This window comes from Balaenoptera borealis (genome assembly GCF_965194805.1).
Source record: "Balaenoptera borealis genome assembly, chromosome: 5".
Classification (NCBI taxonomy): domain Eukaryota; kingdom Metazoa; phylum Chordata; class Mammalia; order Artiodactyla; family Balaenopteridae; genus Balaenoptera; species Balaenoptera borealis.
In genome coordinates this window covers 81,079,390-81,093,202 of record NC_138862.1, presented here as the reverse complement: position 1 = coordinate 81,093,202, position 13,813 = coordinate 81,079,390, and the positions used below count along the sequence as shown (strand labels likewise).

General features: G+C 39.6%; 1 protein-coding gene across 20 annotated transcripts in view; it reads right to left on the bottom strand.

Moving 5' to 3' along the window:
* TBCCD1 (TBCC domain containing 1) overlaps window positions 1-9,294 on the bottom strand; it is a 28,400-nt gene extending 19,106 nt beyond the window's left edge. For 2 of the 20 annotated variants that reach the window (XR_014244915.1, XM_082392953.1), the window contains exons 1-3: window positions 9,186-9,293; window positions 6,525-6,903; window positions 2,182-2,337 (exon numbers count right to left, since the gene is read on the bottom strand). Coding sequence is in view for 15 of the 20 variants with exons in the window: in XM_082392953.1 (XP_082249079.1) it covers window positions 2,182-2,337; window positions 6,525-6,860 (492 nt within the window). In the remaining 5 variants the exon portion in view is untranslated. The other 18 variants (XM_082392955.1, XM_082392950.1, XM_082392951.1 and 15 more) reach the window with 15 other exon arrangements.
* Window positions 9,295-13,813: the final 4,519 nt, after the last annotated feature.

Below are 13,813 nucleotides of genomic sequence, written 5' to 3'. Positions count from 1 at the left end.
CCCACGCACAGCAATGAAGAGTAGCCCCGCTCGCCGCAACTAGAGAAAGCCTGTGCGCAGCGACGAGACCCAACGCAGCCAAAAATAAATATAAATAAAATAAATAAATTAAAAAAAAAAGAGAAGTTATAACCTTGGGAATAAGCTTTGAGTTGGCAGACGTACCAATAACTTGGCTTATTCATTTGACAGATATGTGATATGAGCAGTGTTAAGTGATGAATTATGCAAACTAAATAAGACATAGTTCCTGTCCTCAAGGAATTCAGCAACTATGTAGTGAAATGACAATATAAACAAATAACTATAACACAATGGGATGAGACCTATAGCAGAGATCTGTAAGATGTTCTATGAGCATGAAAAGAACAAAGAACTCCATTTGGGGAAAACAAATCTTAGTGGAGCGCTGTTTGAGTAGATTCTTGATTGATGCCGGTAGTTATGCAAACAGATCAGGGGAAAAAGCATTCTAGGCCTAGGGAACAGCAACCAAAGGCCCATAGGAGTAAAATCACCTGCTGTGTTCAGAGAAATGGAAGTTCTGGGTGGGGTGTAGGTGGGTGCAGGGAGCATGCTGGTAAGTGGCAGGTAAAGGTAAAATGGTAGGCAGGGACCATTCACGAAAGGCTCTGTATGAAATACTAAGATATCTGGACTTTATTTTGTATGCCAGAGACAAAATAAACTATTTCGTAAATAGCTATACCATTTTTCTCTTTAATAAACTCTCATCTGGACGCCAAAGAGCATTTCAAAGCAGAGCTGTCCACAGCCTCACCTGCTCTTCCTCCCTCTTGCTGCATCTCCCTCCCCCACGGTAAGTAGGCCTAAGAAGGCTCCAAACAGTACAAGATGAAAACAACAGTGACAATGAGAATTCACTGATGGAGTTCTGACAGGAGATGGATACAACGGATCTGTATTTTAGAAAGTCCAGTGTAGTAGGTGGGCTATAGATTAAAAGCAGGGTGACCAAGTAGGATCTAATTATAGAAATCAAAGCAAAAAAAAAAAAGAAAAATGACATTAGGGCCTATATAGCGGAAGAAGAAGGATAATTTTTTTTTGGCTGCACCTTGAGGCTTGCAGGATCTTAGTTCCCTGACCAGGGATTGAACCCAGGTCCCCGGCAGTGAGAGCACCGAGTCCCAACCACTGGACCGCCAGGGAATTCCCAAAAAAAGGACAAAATTTTAAAGAGTTATTTTGAAGGCAGAATCAGTAAGACTTGACAACTAACTAGGTATGGGTGGTGATAGAGAGAGCATGGGTGGCTGGTGGTAACTTTCACTGGAACGGGGAATACAAGATAATTCAAGTGAAGGGAGATTCTACTGTAGGGACATACAGTCATCTCCCAAACTGAAGTACAGGGAGACCTCATCAGAACTAGAACTGGAAAGCCATCTTGAACCTGGTTCTCTCTCAGGTCTCTCTGCATGTTTGTTCCATTCTCTTCTTTTTCGCAGAGTTGCTAATCCCTCATAACTCCAGGTCACTCACAGATGTGGTAGTTATTCTGGTCCCAATGCCACATGAGCTACCAGCAAATACCTATCACCAACTGGGTAATTTCTTCAATCCCTGGGGTACTGATTGGGCCAGATCATCATTTCAAATCAGACCAATTTCAAATACATACCTAGGAATGGCTTATGCTAGTCAAGTGTCCATCCCTGGTCCAATCAGTTGCTGGGAGAGGTCATGCAATAGCACAAACTAAAGTCACCATATACTTACTGGTGCTTACGATACAACAAGTCTTGTGCTATATATTACTGAATTCTCACAGCCATTCAGAAATAGGCATTATCATCTCCATTTAGAGAAAAGAAGCCAAGCTAGAGAAGTTAACTGAGTTGCCTACAATCATGCTAAATCAAATTCATTAACATTTGCAAAAATGGGAATGCTAGTAAGAGAAGAGTGAACGATTTGCCTGAAAATTATCTAAGTGATTTTTGTGTCGTTGAAGGAACTGAAATCAGTTCTCTATCTTGATTAAGACTGCACATATTGATTTTGTTTTATAATTAGGAAAAGAACGAAAAAACAAAACAAATCAAGCCAACAAATCTCTGGCTTATATAAGTAATTCAAAGTAATTTTTAATGAAGGCAAACTGTCTCCCTCACAAATTGTCCCTTTCAGAGAAAGAGATCATAATTTAAACAGTACCTTATTATGACAACTGGATTTTTCAGTCAGGTCAGGAGACTGAGATCTGTGTCTGGGACTAGGCCACTCTTCTCCAATCAAAGATGTCCTCAGGGAGACCTTGTTTAACTGTTGTATATATAAGAAGAGCAGAAACCGTAGGGTGTCCACTGAAAGCTGTCCAAGAAGAAAATAAATGATGAACACATGTCTTAAAACAACATCAACCACTATTAGATATAGTAACTAAGTAAATATAGTAAAAGAAATTCACAACCGTGTGCTGATCCTAAGAAGACAAATGTGGAAATGTTGCTAGCATTGGATATGTATGTCTCTGATACCCAGATGTAGGAGTTTCTAAAACTAATTAAACTGGAGTCACTTACTTTCTCAGAAAGCTATGTAGCATCTATGGCCATAGTCATTCTCTCCCAAAACTGATGAAGTGGAAAGGATGAAGTACATACTTTTTTAAAGTATATTATTTCAGAAGTTTAAAATTACAGTTAAAAAAAAAACCTTAGTAATCTGAATGAACAAATAGATGAAAGAAAGGAAGAAGGAAATTTAATCAAGACACAGAGGTTAGTTTAACCTGATCACAAACTTATCAAGAAAGTTCAGGATATCAGTGCAACACCTGAAATTGTACGTAATTTTTTGGTGTATATGCATTTTGTGGGGGAGTAGGCCTCAGGTTCTCATCAAATTCTTAAAAGGGTGTTTGACTTAAAAGAAAAATACTATTGGTCTGACAGATGTTAGGTTATTTCTTGTTTGAAGAAGGGTGTGGTTTGAAGCTCAGGATTTGAAGCTCATGATTATCCTCATATACCCATTCCCATACACATACAAGAGAGGCAAAAAAGTGAAGTAATACATCTGGGACTACAGCTATATTCACCCTGACTCCCAACATGGCTAAAAATCAGTATGCCTAGGGAACTTAAAAACATGGACTCTCAGGATCACCTAAACCTACCAATTCAATCAGCTGTCAGTGTGGAACCTCATGAATCTATATATTTAAAAAAATTTTTACTTTCTTAATTAAACTTTTTGAGGTAACTGCAGTTTCACATGCAGCTGCAAGAACAGAGATCCCATGTACTTTTTATCCAGTTTCCCATCTTGTAAAACTATCATACAACAGCACAGCCAGGGTATTGACACGGATACAGTCAGGGTACAGAACACTTCCATCCACGCAAGGTTCCTTCATGTTGCCCTTTTATAGTCTTTTATTCATGTGGCAGTCCAACACAGGGCATCTGGTTGGACGAGTCTCTAGGCTGCTGTCATCTAAGCAATGACTCAGGGATCTAGCCATCTTCTGTCTTTTGGAGCCACTATTATACTAGTGGCTCCACTTCCCACCCTACCTCACCCCTTCTTTAGCCCCTAACCACTGATCTGTTCTCTATCTCCATAATTTTGTCATTTCAAGAATGTTACATAAATGGGATCATATAGTATGTCACCTCTTGGGATTGACTCTTTTCACTCAACATAATTCCCTGATTTTATACATACTTCTATTTAACAATTATTTGTTATATTATCATTATTCCTTCATATACCTGCCTCTCCATGAGACTGTTAAGATCTTTCTCTTTTTCATTTTTATATTCCTAGTAACTAGCATAGAAACTAGTACATAGTAAGCACTCAAAAAAATTGGAGCTTCTTGAAGGTTTTATTCATCTCTGTATATACAGCACCCACTACTGTACCTAGCACATAGCAGGCACTCAATAAATGTTTAATTAATGAAAACTATAATGCCCTTCTCCTCCTGGTTGCTTGCCAAACTTTTTTTCAATCTCCAAAACCTTGTTTAGATATTACACCATGTGGTAGAGACAGGCTAGATGCTAACGAAATGCCTTTCCTTCCTGAGCACACAATTAGATGGCATTTCCCAGCCTCCTTTGAAGTTACATATGGCATAACTGGGTTAGTCAATGGAATGTGGGTGGGTTTACATATACCGCTTTTAAGCCTCCCGAAAACTATCCCAAAGAAATGGAAGTGAAGGACTCAGGCCCTAGTGGGAATGGCTGAGGCAAACTGTATTTTATTTGCAATTGTTCACTTCCTCATCCTCCAAGAGGCTTACACGGCCCTTCCCATGGCCATGGGATTTCCCTGCCTCCTGTGAGGTAGTTTACCTCCCATCTTATTAATTTCAGGCATGGACATGTGACAAAGCTTTTGGCCAATGGAACAAAAGTAGTTGTAGTTTATGTCACATCTGAGCAAAAGTTTTAAGAGGCATCAAGACTTTTCTCCTGTTCTGTTGCTCTTCCCTTCTATCCCAAGAATAGACATGACCTACACAGAAGCTGTTTCTTCAGCCTGAGTCTCCAAATGGGCAGACACATAGAGCCACAGCCTGGAAAAGAGCCATAGCTAAGGTGCAGCCTAAATGTAAAATAAGCAAGAAATAAACCTTAGTTACTGTAAGCCACTGAAATTTCATTTTTGTTTGCTTTTAACCTAGTATAACAGTGGCTCCAAAAGACAGAAGATGGCTAGATCCCTGAGTCATTGCTTACATGACAGCAGCCTAGAGACTCATCCAACCAGATGCCCTATGTTGGACTGCTACATGAATAAGAAATAAACTGTTATTGCACCAAGCCACTAAAATGCTGGGATCACCTGTTACTGTAATAGCCTACCCTGATTAATATACTTTCTCTGTGAAGTCTTTCCTTATCACCAGAATTAATCATTCTCTTCTCTATTCTATTTCTGTACTTTATGCATACTTTTATTGTACATTCCATACTATTAAATAGCATTTTTTAAACTATAGTCGATTTACAATATTGTGTTAGCTTCAGGTGTACAGCAAAGTGATTAGGTTATACATATATACATATGTAATATATCTATATTCTGTTTTTTTGATTCTTTTCCATTATAGTGTATTACAAGATATTGAATATAGTTCCCTGTGCTATACAGCAGATCCTTGTTGTTTATCTATCTTATATATGGTAGTTTGCATCTGTTAACCCCATACTCCTAAATTATCACTCCCCCTCTTCCCCTTTGGTAACCACAAGTTTGTTTTCTATGTCTGTGAGTCTCTTTCGGTTTTGTAAATAAGTTCATTTGTACTATTTTTTAGATCCACATATAAGAGATATCATATAATATTTGTCTTTCTCTGTCTTACTTCACTTAGTATGATCATCTTTAGGTCCATCCATGTTGCTGCAAATGGCATTATTTCATTCTTTTTTAAGGCTGAGTAATATTCCATTATATATATATATATATATACATACATATATATATCACATATATATATCAAAATATATCACATCTTCTTTATCCATTCATCTGTTAATGGACACTTAGGTTGCTTCCATGTCTTGGCTATTGTAAACACGCTGCTGTGAACATTGGGGTGCATTCATCTTTTCAAATTAGAGTTTTCTTTGGATATATGCCCAGGAGTAGGATTGCAGGATCATATGGTAGCTTTATTTTTAGTTTTTTAAGGAACCTCCATACTGTTTTCCATAGTGGCTGCACCAATTTACATTCCCGCCAGCAGTGTAGGAGGGTAACCTCTTCTCTACACCCTCTCCAGCATTTATTATTTGTAGACTTTTTGATGATAGCCATTCTGAACAGTGTGAGGTAATACCTCAACGTGGGTTTCTTTTTTATTGGAGCATAGTTGATTTACACTGTTGTGTTAGTTTCTGCTGTACAACACAGTGAATCAGTTATACATATACATATATCCACTCTTTTTTAGATTCTTTTCCCATATAGGTCATTACAGAGTACTGAGTAGAGTTCAGTGTGGTTTTGATTTGCACTTCTCTAATAATTAGCGATGTTGAGCATCTTTTCACGTGCCTGTTAGCCATCTGTATGTCTTCTTTGGAGAAATGTCTATTAAATAGCACTTTTTTACACACCAGCTTCTCCTACTAGTCTATGAGCTCCATGAGGTCAGAGCTGCTGTTCGAATCATCTTTGAATCTCAGCATATAGCAGACGCTCACTTAAAAAGAGTCAGGTGCTCGGACTGTAACATGTCAGCAGTTCATAAACACTCATGTACCTCAACAGTTTTAATGTCAATGAAAATATTTCCCTCTTCCAATTACAGGGCTTCTATAACATTACTGCTTTAAAAATAAGTGAATAAGGATTGCTAAGTAAGGACTAATTCACTAAATATTGCCAAACTGGAACTGCTAAAACTTAAATGGTGCTTTGGCATCACATGGTCATTAAAACCTTACTGCACACTGTACAGCTAGTACAAAAATTTTAAATAGTTTATTTCCCAAAGTAATTAAACACACGTACATGTACACATAAATCCATACCTGATTTCTTTGCTTTTCGACTTCATCCTCAGACATGCAGTTGGACAGAATCTCAGACCATTCCAGGCGCTCCTTCGGTGTCTTCACTGCAAGACTATCAAATATTTCAAAGTAAAGCCATGCCAGATCCTTAGCCAACTGCAGCTTTCCACATGCAATGTGCCTCCATGTAGACCAGGACAGGCGTGGGTAACCTCCCTCTGTGGCCCGGGTTCGCACATAGGTGGATATCTTCCTGAGATAGTGAAGACTGAACTTGGATGGAGGGGGGACCTGCAAGGCGCCCACTATAAAGGGTTCTGCTTTCACCCAGAGGAGAACTCCGGACTGATCCATATTATCTCTAAGGACATCTGTGTGAAAAGGCTTCTTTGCATACCTAGGAAACAAAGTTTCTTCACAAGCTAATTTGAAATAAAACTCATTTACACATTTTCTTGTAAGGTGACCCCTCCCTTAACTGTTTTTAAATGTACTATGTCAATTTAAAAAGTGGATCTAGTTCATCAAACAAAAGCAGAATAGATTTTTGGTCAGATCTCATTATAATCTATTTGAGCAAGAAAAATATTGTGATAAAACAAAACTATCTCACTTGAGTTGTTCGAAGTGGTTGTTCTAGGAAGAGTGTGTAAACGCATGAGGTATGAGATAGATGCCTGCTCAGGACAAAGAAAAGAAGAAATGGGAAAGAGCCATCCTATCACCATCAGAAATCTTGCTCTATCCTGAGGGGACACACTAGTCAAAATAAGGGAATAAAATTTCAAAGTCCAATCACTTACACATAGAGGATGACCGATTAAAGATCTGGACGTGTTAGCGGACCATATGAGCTCAATATGAAGCACTAGCACAGGGTGGCAGAGAAGAATGCTCAGGTAAGTGTAGGCTGCAAAAATAGATCAAGGAAAGTCAAAGCATCTTTAGTCTCTGTAACAGTGAACCTGCTCTGGCATATTCTACTGTCCTTAGTTCAGATGCAATATTTTTAGATTTTGTTTGTTCATTGTTTGTTATAACAACAGTACATGATTTTTATGAAATATTTGTTAAATATCTAAAAATATAAGGGGAGGAAATCATCCACAGTCCCACCACCAAAGGGAAACTCGTTAATATTTTACTGTACTTCCTTCCTGTCTTTTTTTCTACACAGGTTAGATATTAGTTTTTGAATTGTCATAGTTGTGATAATACTATGTATTCTGTATTATTTTGTAATACAATTTTGTCTTATTTTAAAAGCTTAATAGCACTCTAAATAAATGTACCCCAGTTTATTCAACTGTTCTATTTTCAGACATTTCGTAGGTTTAAGATTTTTCACAAAAACAAGATAGGCAAAATATTGATCATTGTTGAAGCTGGATGATGAATACATGGGGGTTCACTTACCTATTCTACTTTTGTGTGTGTTAAAATTTTCCACTAAAAAAGGTTTAAATGTTTTCACTTTTATAAATAATGCTATAATTACCATCTTTCTGCATATTTTCTGCATTATGATTAATTCCCAGAGAAAATTTTCAGATGTGCATTTGTGAAATGAAGTAACTGAGATTTCTGAAGCTCCTGACATACATTACCATTGCTTTCCAAAATGATTATATCAAATTGTTCCATCAATTTGATTATATCAAAATGTTTTATTGCTATTATGTTTTGCATTTGACTTTAAGAAAATTGTGCTTCTTTTGGGAATTCTCTGTTCAAAAAGTAATTGACATCAATTGAGTGCTTACTATGTGCCAGGTAGTATTCTAAGTATTTCATGTTCTTCACCTTTCATCTGGACAACCACCTGGAGATACATATGATTATCCCCATTTCCAGATGAGAAAACTGAGGCTTAGAAAAGTTAAGGGACTTACCCAAAGTCACATACTTGAGTTGGCAGAGCCCTGGATTAGAATTCAAGTCTGTCTGACTTGAGAACTGTGTTACTTACAAATGTATTTTAGGAACCCAGTTTTGGGAGAATCTGGAAAATAGGAGTGAATCCAGAAGAGAATTACCAGAATGACTGGCCTCAAATGGAAGGCCACCTAAGGACCAGGTGTAGGATCATGGAAGCATAAACCCAAAAGAAGGGTGTGAGAGGGTAGATGGCAGCTGTCTTCCAAATTGGGAATGGCTTAGCGTCCCTCTGAGTAACACCAGACAATGAAAGTTCTATGAGGAAGACCTTAGTCCGCTCCAAAGTGAAAATAGGCTGCTCTGTGATATACTGACCCCTGTCCCTGAAGTTAGCAATCAAAAGCCAGAACCTGGGGATGAACCTTCTATTCTAACCACGAAACTAGAGAGGGCTAAATTCGTAAACATAAACTGGGGCTCCTTCCCTCTTCAAAAGCTCCCCTGGGATGCGCTGGGATTCGGCTTATTCAGGCAGGGGGACCGGCGTGAGGCCCAAGGCGGTCCTACCGAGGCTTCGCCGCCACCTCGTCCGCTCTCTGGGGGTAGGACGCGGTCCGGGATGGGACTCTGGGTGGGCCGCCCGAGCGCGCCCCGATCGCACTTCGGGAACCGAGAAGCCCCAGCTGATAGAGTCCGTAGAGGACCCAAGACCTGGCGAGCGCGAAGGCGGCCTCCCCAGCCCGAGCCCGAAGCCTGACGGACTCCTCCCTCCTTCCCCGGCGCCGGCCCGCGCGCGGTTACCTGCGAAGATAGGGGCCACCCGGCCGCACCTCCCAGCGCGCAGCCGCGCCTCGCCCGCCAGACCGGCCCGCGCGCGCCGCTCACCCACTGCGCAAGCGCAAGGCCTCGCACCACCGAGAGCTGGAGGACAACGTTGCTAGAGCGACCCGGTACTTCTTCCGCGGTTTGGGGAACAGTTGGCTGAGGTTGGGGGTTTTTGGTGCTGGAACGTGGAGCCAGACCCGGCCGCTATGTGGTGTCGCGCCTTTCTACTCAGGGTATTAGGAAGTTTTCCATTGCTCCACAGAGCTGTGGTCAGCCACTAGCTGCTGGTAAGGTCAGCACGCTTTAATCAGTAACAATAATGATAATGACAGTTTACATTTATAGAATGCTTACTGTGGGCTGGGCACCGATTAAAGAAAGCACCTTTACGTATCTTATCTCAGTCTTCCTAAGAGCCCTCTAAGTTAAGTACATTTGTTTTACTGATGAGGGCTTAGAGAGGTGAAAGTAACACAAAGACCGAGCTAAGACACAAACCCAGGCTGTCTGAAGCGAGAGCCACCAGGGTTAGCTCCTTAACTGTTAGCCTCCATGTTACCGCCTTCAGGAAGCTTTTTTGGATTTCACCCAGCATAGGAACATCACTCCTTCCTCTAAAACTCCATTTTATGATTTTTGGTCATGTCCTGCTTTCTTTTTTTTTTTTTAATTTTTTAATTTAATTTAATTATTTTATACAGCAGGTTCTTATTAGTCATCAATTTTATACACATCAGTGTATACATGTCAATCGCAATCGCCCAATTCATCACACCACCACCCGCAGCCCCCCGCAGCTTTCCCCCCTTGGTGTCCATACGTTTGTTCTCTACATCTGTATCTCAATTTCTGCCCTGCAAACCGGTTCACCTGTACCATTTTTCTAGATTCCACATATATGCGTTAATATACGGTATTTGTTTTTCTCTTTCTGACTTACTTCACTCTGTATGACAGTCTCTAGATCCATCCACGTCTCAACAAATGACCCAATTTCGTTCCTTTTTATGGCTGAGTAATATTCCATTGTATATATGTACCACTTCTTCTTTATCCATTCGTCTGTTGATGGGCATTTAGGTTGCTTCCATGACCTGGCTATTGTAAATAGTGCTGCAATGAACATTGGGGTGCATGTGTCTTTTTTTTTTTTTTTAAATGTCTGAAACATTTATATTAACATATTTCCATACAAATACAAATATAAGATTTTTAGAAATTTCATGTAATGTCTGAAACATTTATATTAACATATTTCCATACAAATAACCCAATGAAAGTTTAGTATTAGTTGTTTTGTTTGTTTGTTTTTTTATATAGCAGGTTCTTATTAGGCATCAATTTTATACACATCAGTGTATACATGTCAATCCCAATCGCCCAATTCATCACACCACCACCCGCAGCCCCCCGCAGCTTTCCCCCCTTGGTGTCCATACGTTTGTTTTCTACATCTGTGTCTCAATTTCTGCCCTGCAAACCGGTTCACCTGTACCATTTTTCTAGATTCCACATATATGCGTTAATATACGATATTTGTTTTTCTCTTTCTGACTTACTTCACTCTGTATGAGTCTCTAGATCCATCCACGTCTCAACAAATGACCCAATTTCGTTCCTTTTTATGGCTGAGTAATATTCCATTGTATATATGTACCACTTCTTCTTTATCCATTCATCTGTCGATGGGCATTTAGGTTGCTTCCATGACCTGGCTATTGTAAATAGTGCTGCAATGAACATTGGGGTGCATGTGTCTTTTTGAATTATGGTTTTCTCTCGGTATATGCCCAGTAGTGGGATTGCTGGGTCATATGGTAATTCTATTTTTAGTTTTTTAAGGAACCTCCATACTGTTCTCCATAGTGGCTGTATCAATTTACATTCCCACCAACAGTGCAAGAGGGTGCCCTTTTCTGCACACCCTCTCCAACATTTGTTGTTTGTACGTTTTCTGATGATGCCCATTCTAACTGGTATGAGGTGATACCTCACTGTAGTTTTGATTTGCATTTCTCTAATAATTAGTGATGTTGAGCAGCTTTTCATGTGCTTCTTGGCCATCTGTATGTCTTCTTTGGAGAAATGTCTATTTAGCTCTTCTGCACATTTTTGGATTGGGTTGTTTGTTTTTTTTTTGTTTTTTTTAAATTATTTATTTATTTATTAATGGCTGTGTTGGGTCTTCGTTTCTGTGCGAGGGCTTTCTCTAGTTGCGGCAAGTGGGGGCCACTCTTCATCGCGGTGCGCGGGCCTCTCACTATCGCGGCCTCTCTTGTTGTGGAGCACAGGCTCCAGACGCGCAGGCTCAGTAGTTGTGGCACACGGGCTTAATTGCTCCGCGGCATGTGGGATCCTCCCAGACCAGGGCTCGAACCCATGTCCCCTGCATTGGCAGGCGGACTCTCAACCACTGCGCCACCAGGGAAGCCCTTGTTTTTTTAATATTGAGCTGCATGAGCTGTTTATATATTTTGGAGATTAATCCTTTGTCCGTTGATTCGTTTGCAAATATTTTCTCCCATTCTGAGGGTTGTCTTTTCGTCCTGTTTATGGTTTCCTTTGCTGTGCAAAAGCTTTTAAGTTTCATTAGGTTCCATTTGTTTATATTTGTTTTTATTTCCATTACTCTAGGAGGTGGATCAAAAAAGATCTTGCTGTGATTTATGTCAAAGAGTGTTCTTCCTATGTTTTCCTCTAAGAGTTTATAGTGTCTGGTCTTACATTTAGGTCTCCAAACCATTTTGAGTTTATTTTTGTATATGGTGTTAGGAAGTGTTCTAATTTCATTCTTTTACATGTAGCTGTCCAGTTTTCCCAGCACCACTTATTGAAGAGACTGTCTTTTCTCCATTGTATATCCTTGCCTCCTTTGTCATAGATTAGTTGACCATAGGTGTGTGGGTTTATCTCTGGGCTTTCTATCTTGTTCCATTGATCTATGTTTCTGTTTTTGTGCCAGTACCATATTGTCTTGATTACTGTAGCTTTGTAGTAAAGTCTGAAGTCAGGGAGTCTGATTCCTCCAGCTCCGTTTTTTTCCCTCAAGACTGCTTTGGCTATTCGGGGTCTTTTGTGTCTCCATACAAATTTTAAGAGTTTTTGTTCTAGTTCCATAAAAAATGCCATTGGTAATTTGATAGGGATTGCATTGAATCTGTAGATTGCTTTGGGTAGTATAGTCATTTTCACAATGCTGATTCTTCCAATCCAAGAACATGGTATATCTCTCCATCTGTTGGTATCATCTTTAATTTCTTTCATCAGTGTCTTATAGTTTTCTGCATACAGGTCTTTTGTCTCCCTAGGTAGGTTTATTCCTAGGTATTTTATTCTTTTTGTTGCAATGGTTAATGGGAGTGTTTCCATAATTTCTCTTTCAGATTTTTCATCTTTAGTGTATAGGAATGCAAGAGATTTCTGTGCATTAATTTTGTATCCTGCAACTTTGCCAAATTCATTGATTAGCTCTAGTAGTTTTCTGGTGGCATCTTTAGGATTCTCTATGTATAGTATCATGTCATCTGCAAACAGTGACTGTTTTACTTCTTCTTTTCCAATTTGTATTCCTTTTATTTCTTTTTCTTCTCTGATTGCCATGGCTAGGACTTCCAAAACTATGTTGAATAATAATGGTGAGAGTGGACATCCTTGTCTTGTTCCTGATCTCAGAGGAAAGGTGATTTCCTGCTTTCTTAGTTCGTTTTTGGCCTCTCTAGGTGTGGGAGATACAAAGGTAAATAAGACTATAAAATGCAATTTAGTTCCTCTTTTATGTGGCCTCTCTCCCCTAGTAGGCATCTTCCTGAAAGCAGTAACCTGATCTACCTCTTACCTCTGTACTGTGTCTGGCACAGTGCTAGGCACTAGGATTACAGCAGTGAACAAAACAGATAAGGTTCTTGCTTTCTTGGAGTGTATATTTTAATAGGGAGAATAGATAATACATTAGGAAAATAAAATAGAATAATTTCAGATGTTAGTAAGTGCTATGAAATTTGGGGAAGGGGTGAGTGCTGAATCTGAGCTGAGGCCTGAAGAATAAGAAGCCAGCACACGAAGATCACAGTCGAAGCGACTTTGTCTCTGTCACAAGCTCTGTTCTAAGTTGCTGTTCTAGACAGCTGTGAACAAAACAGTCCAGATTCATGCTTTCATGAAAGTGGCATTCCAGTGTGTGTGAGTGTGGGGGGCAGGGATGGAAATAATAAAATAGCACACTGTAAGAATAGAGACTCAGTAGGGGCTAATTTTGATTGGTTGGTCAGGGAAGTCTTCTATGAGGTGGTGAATTTAAGCTGTTATCTGAGTTTAAAAAGGAGTCACCCATGTTAGGATCTGAGGAAAGAGCGTTTCAGGCAGAGAACAGCTAGAACAAACGGCCTAGGCGGGAATGAGCTTGGCGTATTCAAAAAAGAGAAAAGAAACCACTTTTATTGGAACGCGGTAAGGAGTATACTAGGTGAGGGTACAGATCATATAAGATTTTTGTTCTTTTTCCCCAGCTTTATTGAGAAATAATGTTTCTATCAGCTAGTATAAAGACTTGGGATCTTATTAAAAGTGCAATGAAAAGCCATTCGAGGCTTTTAAGCAGACAAATT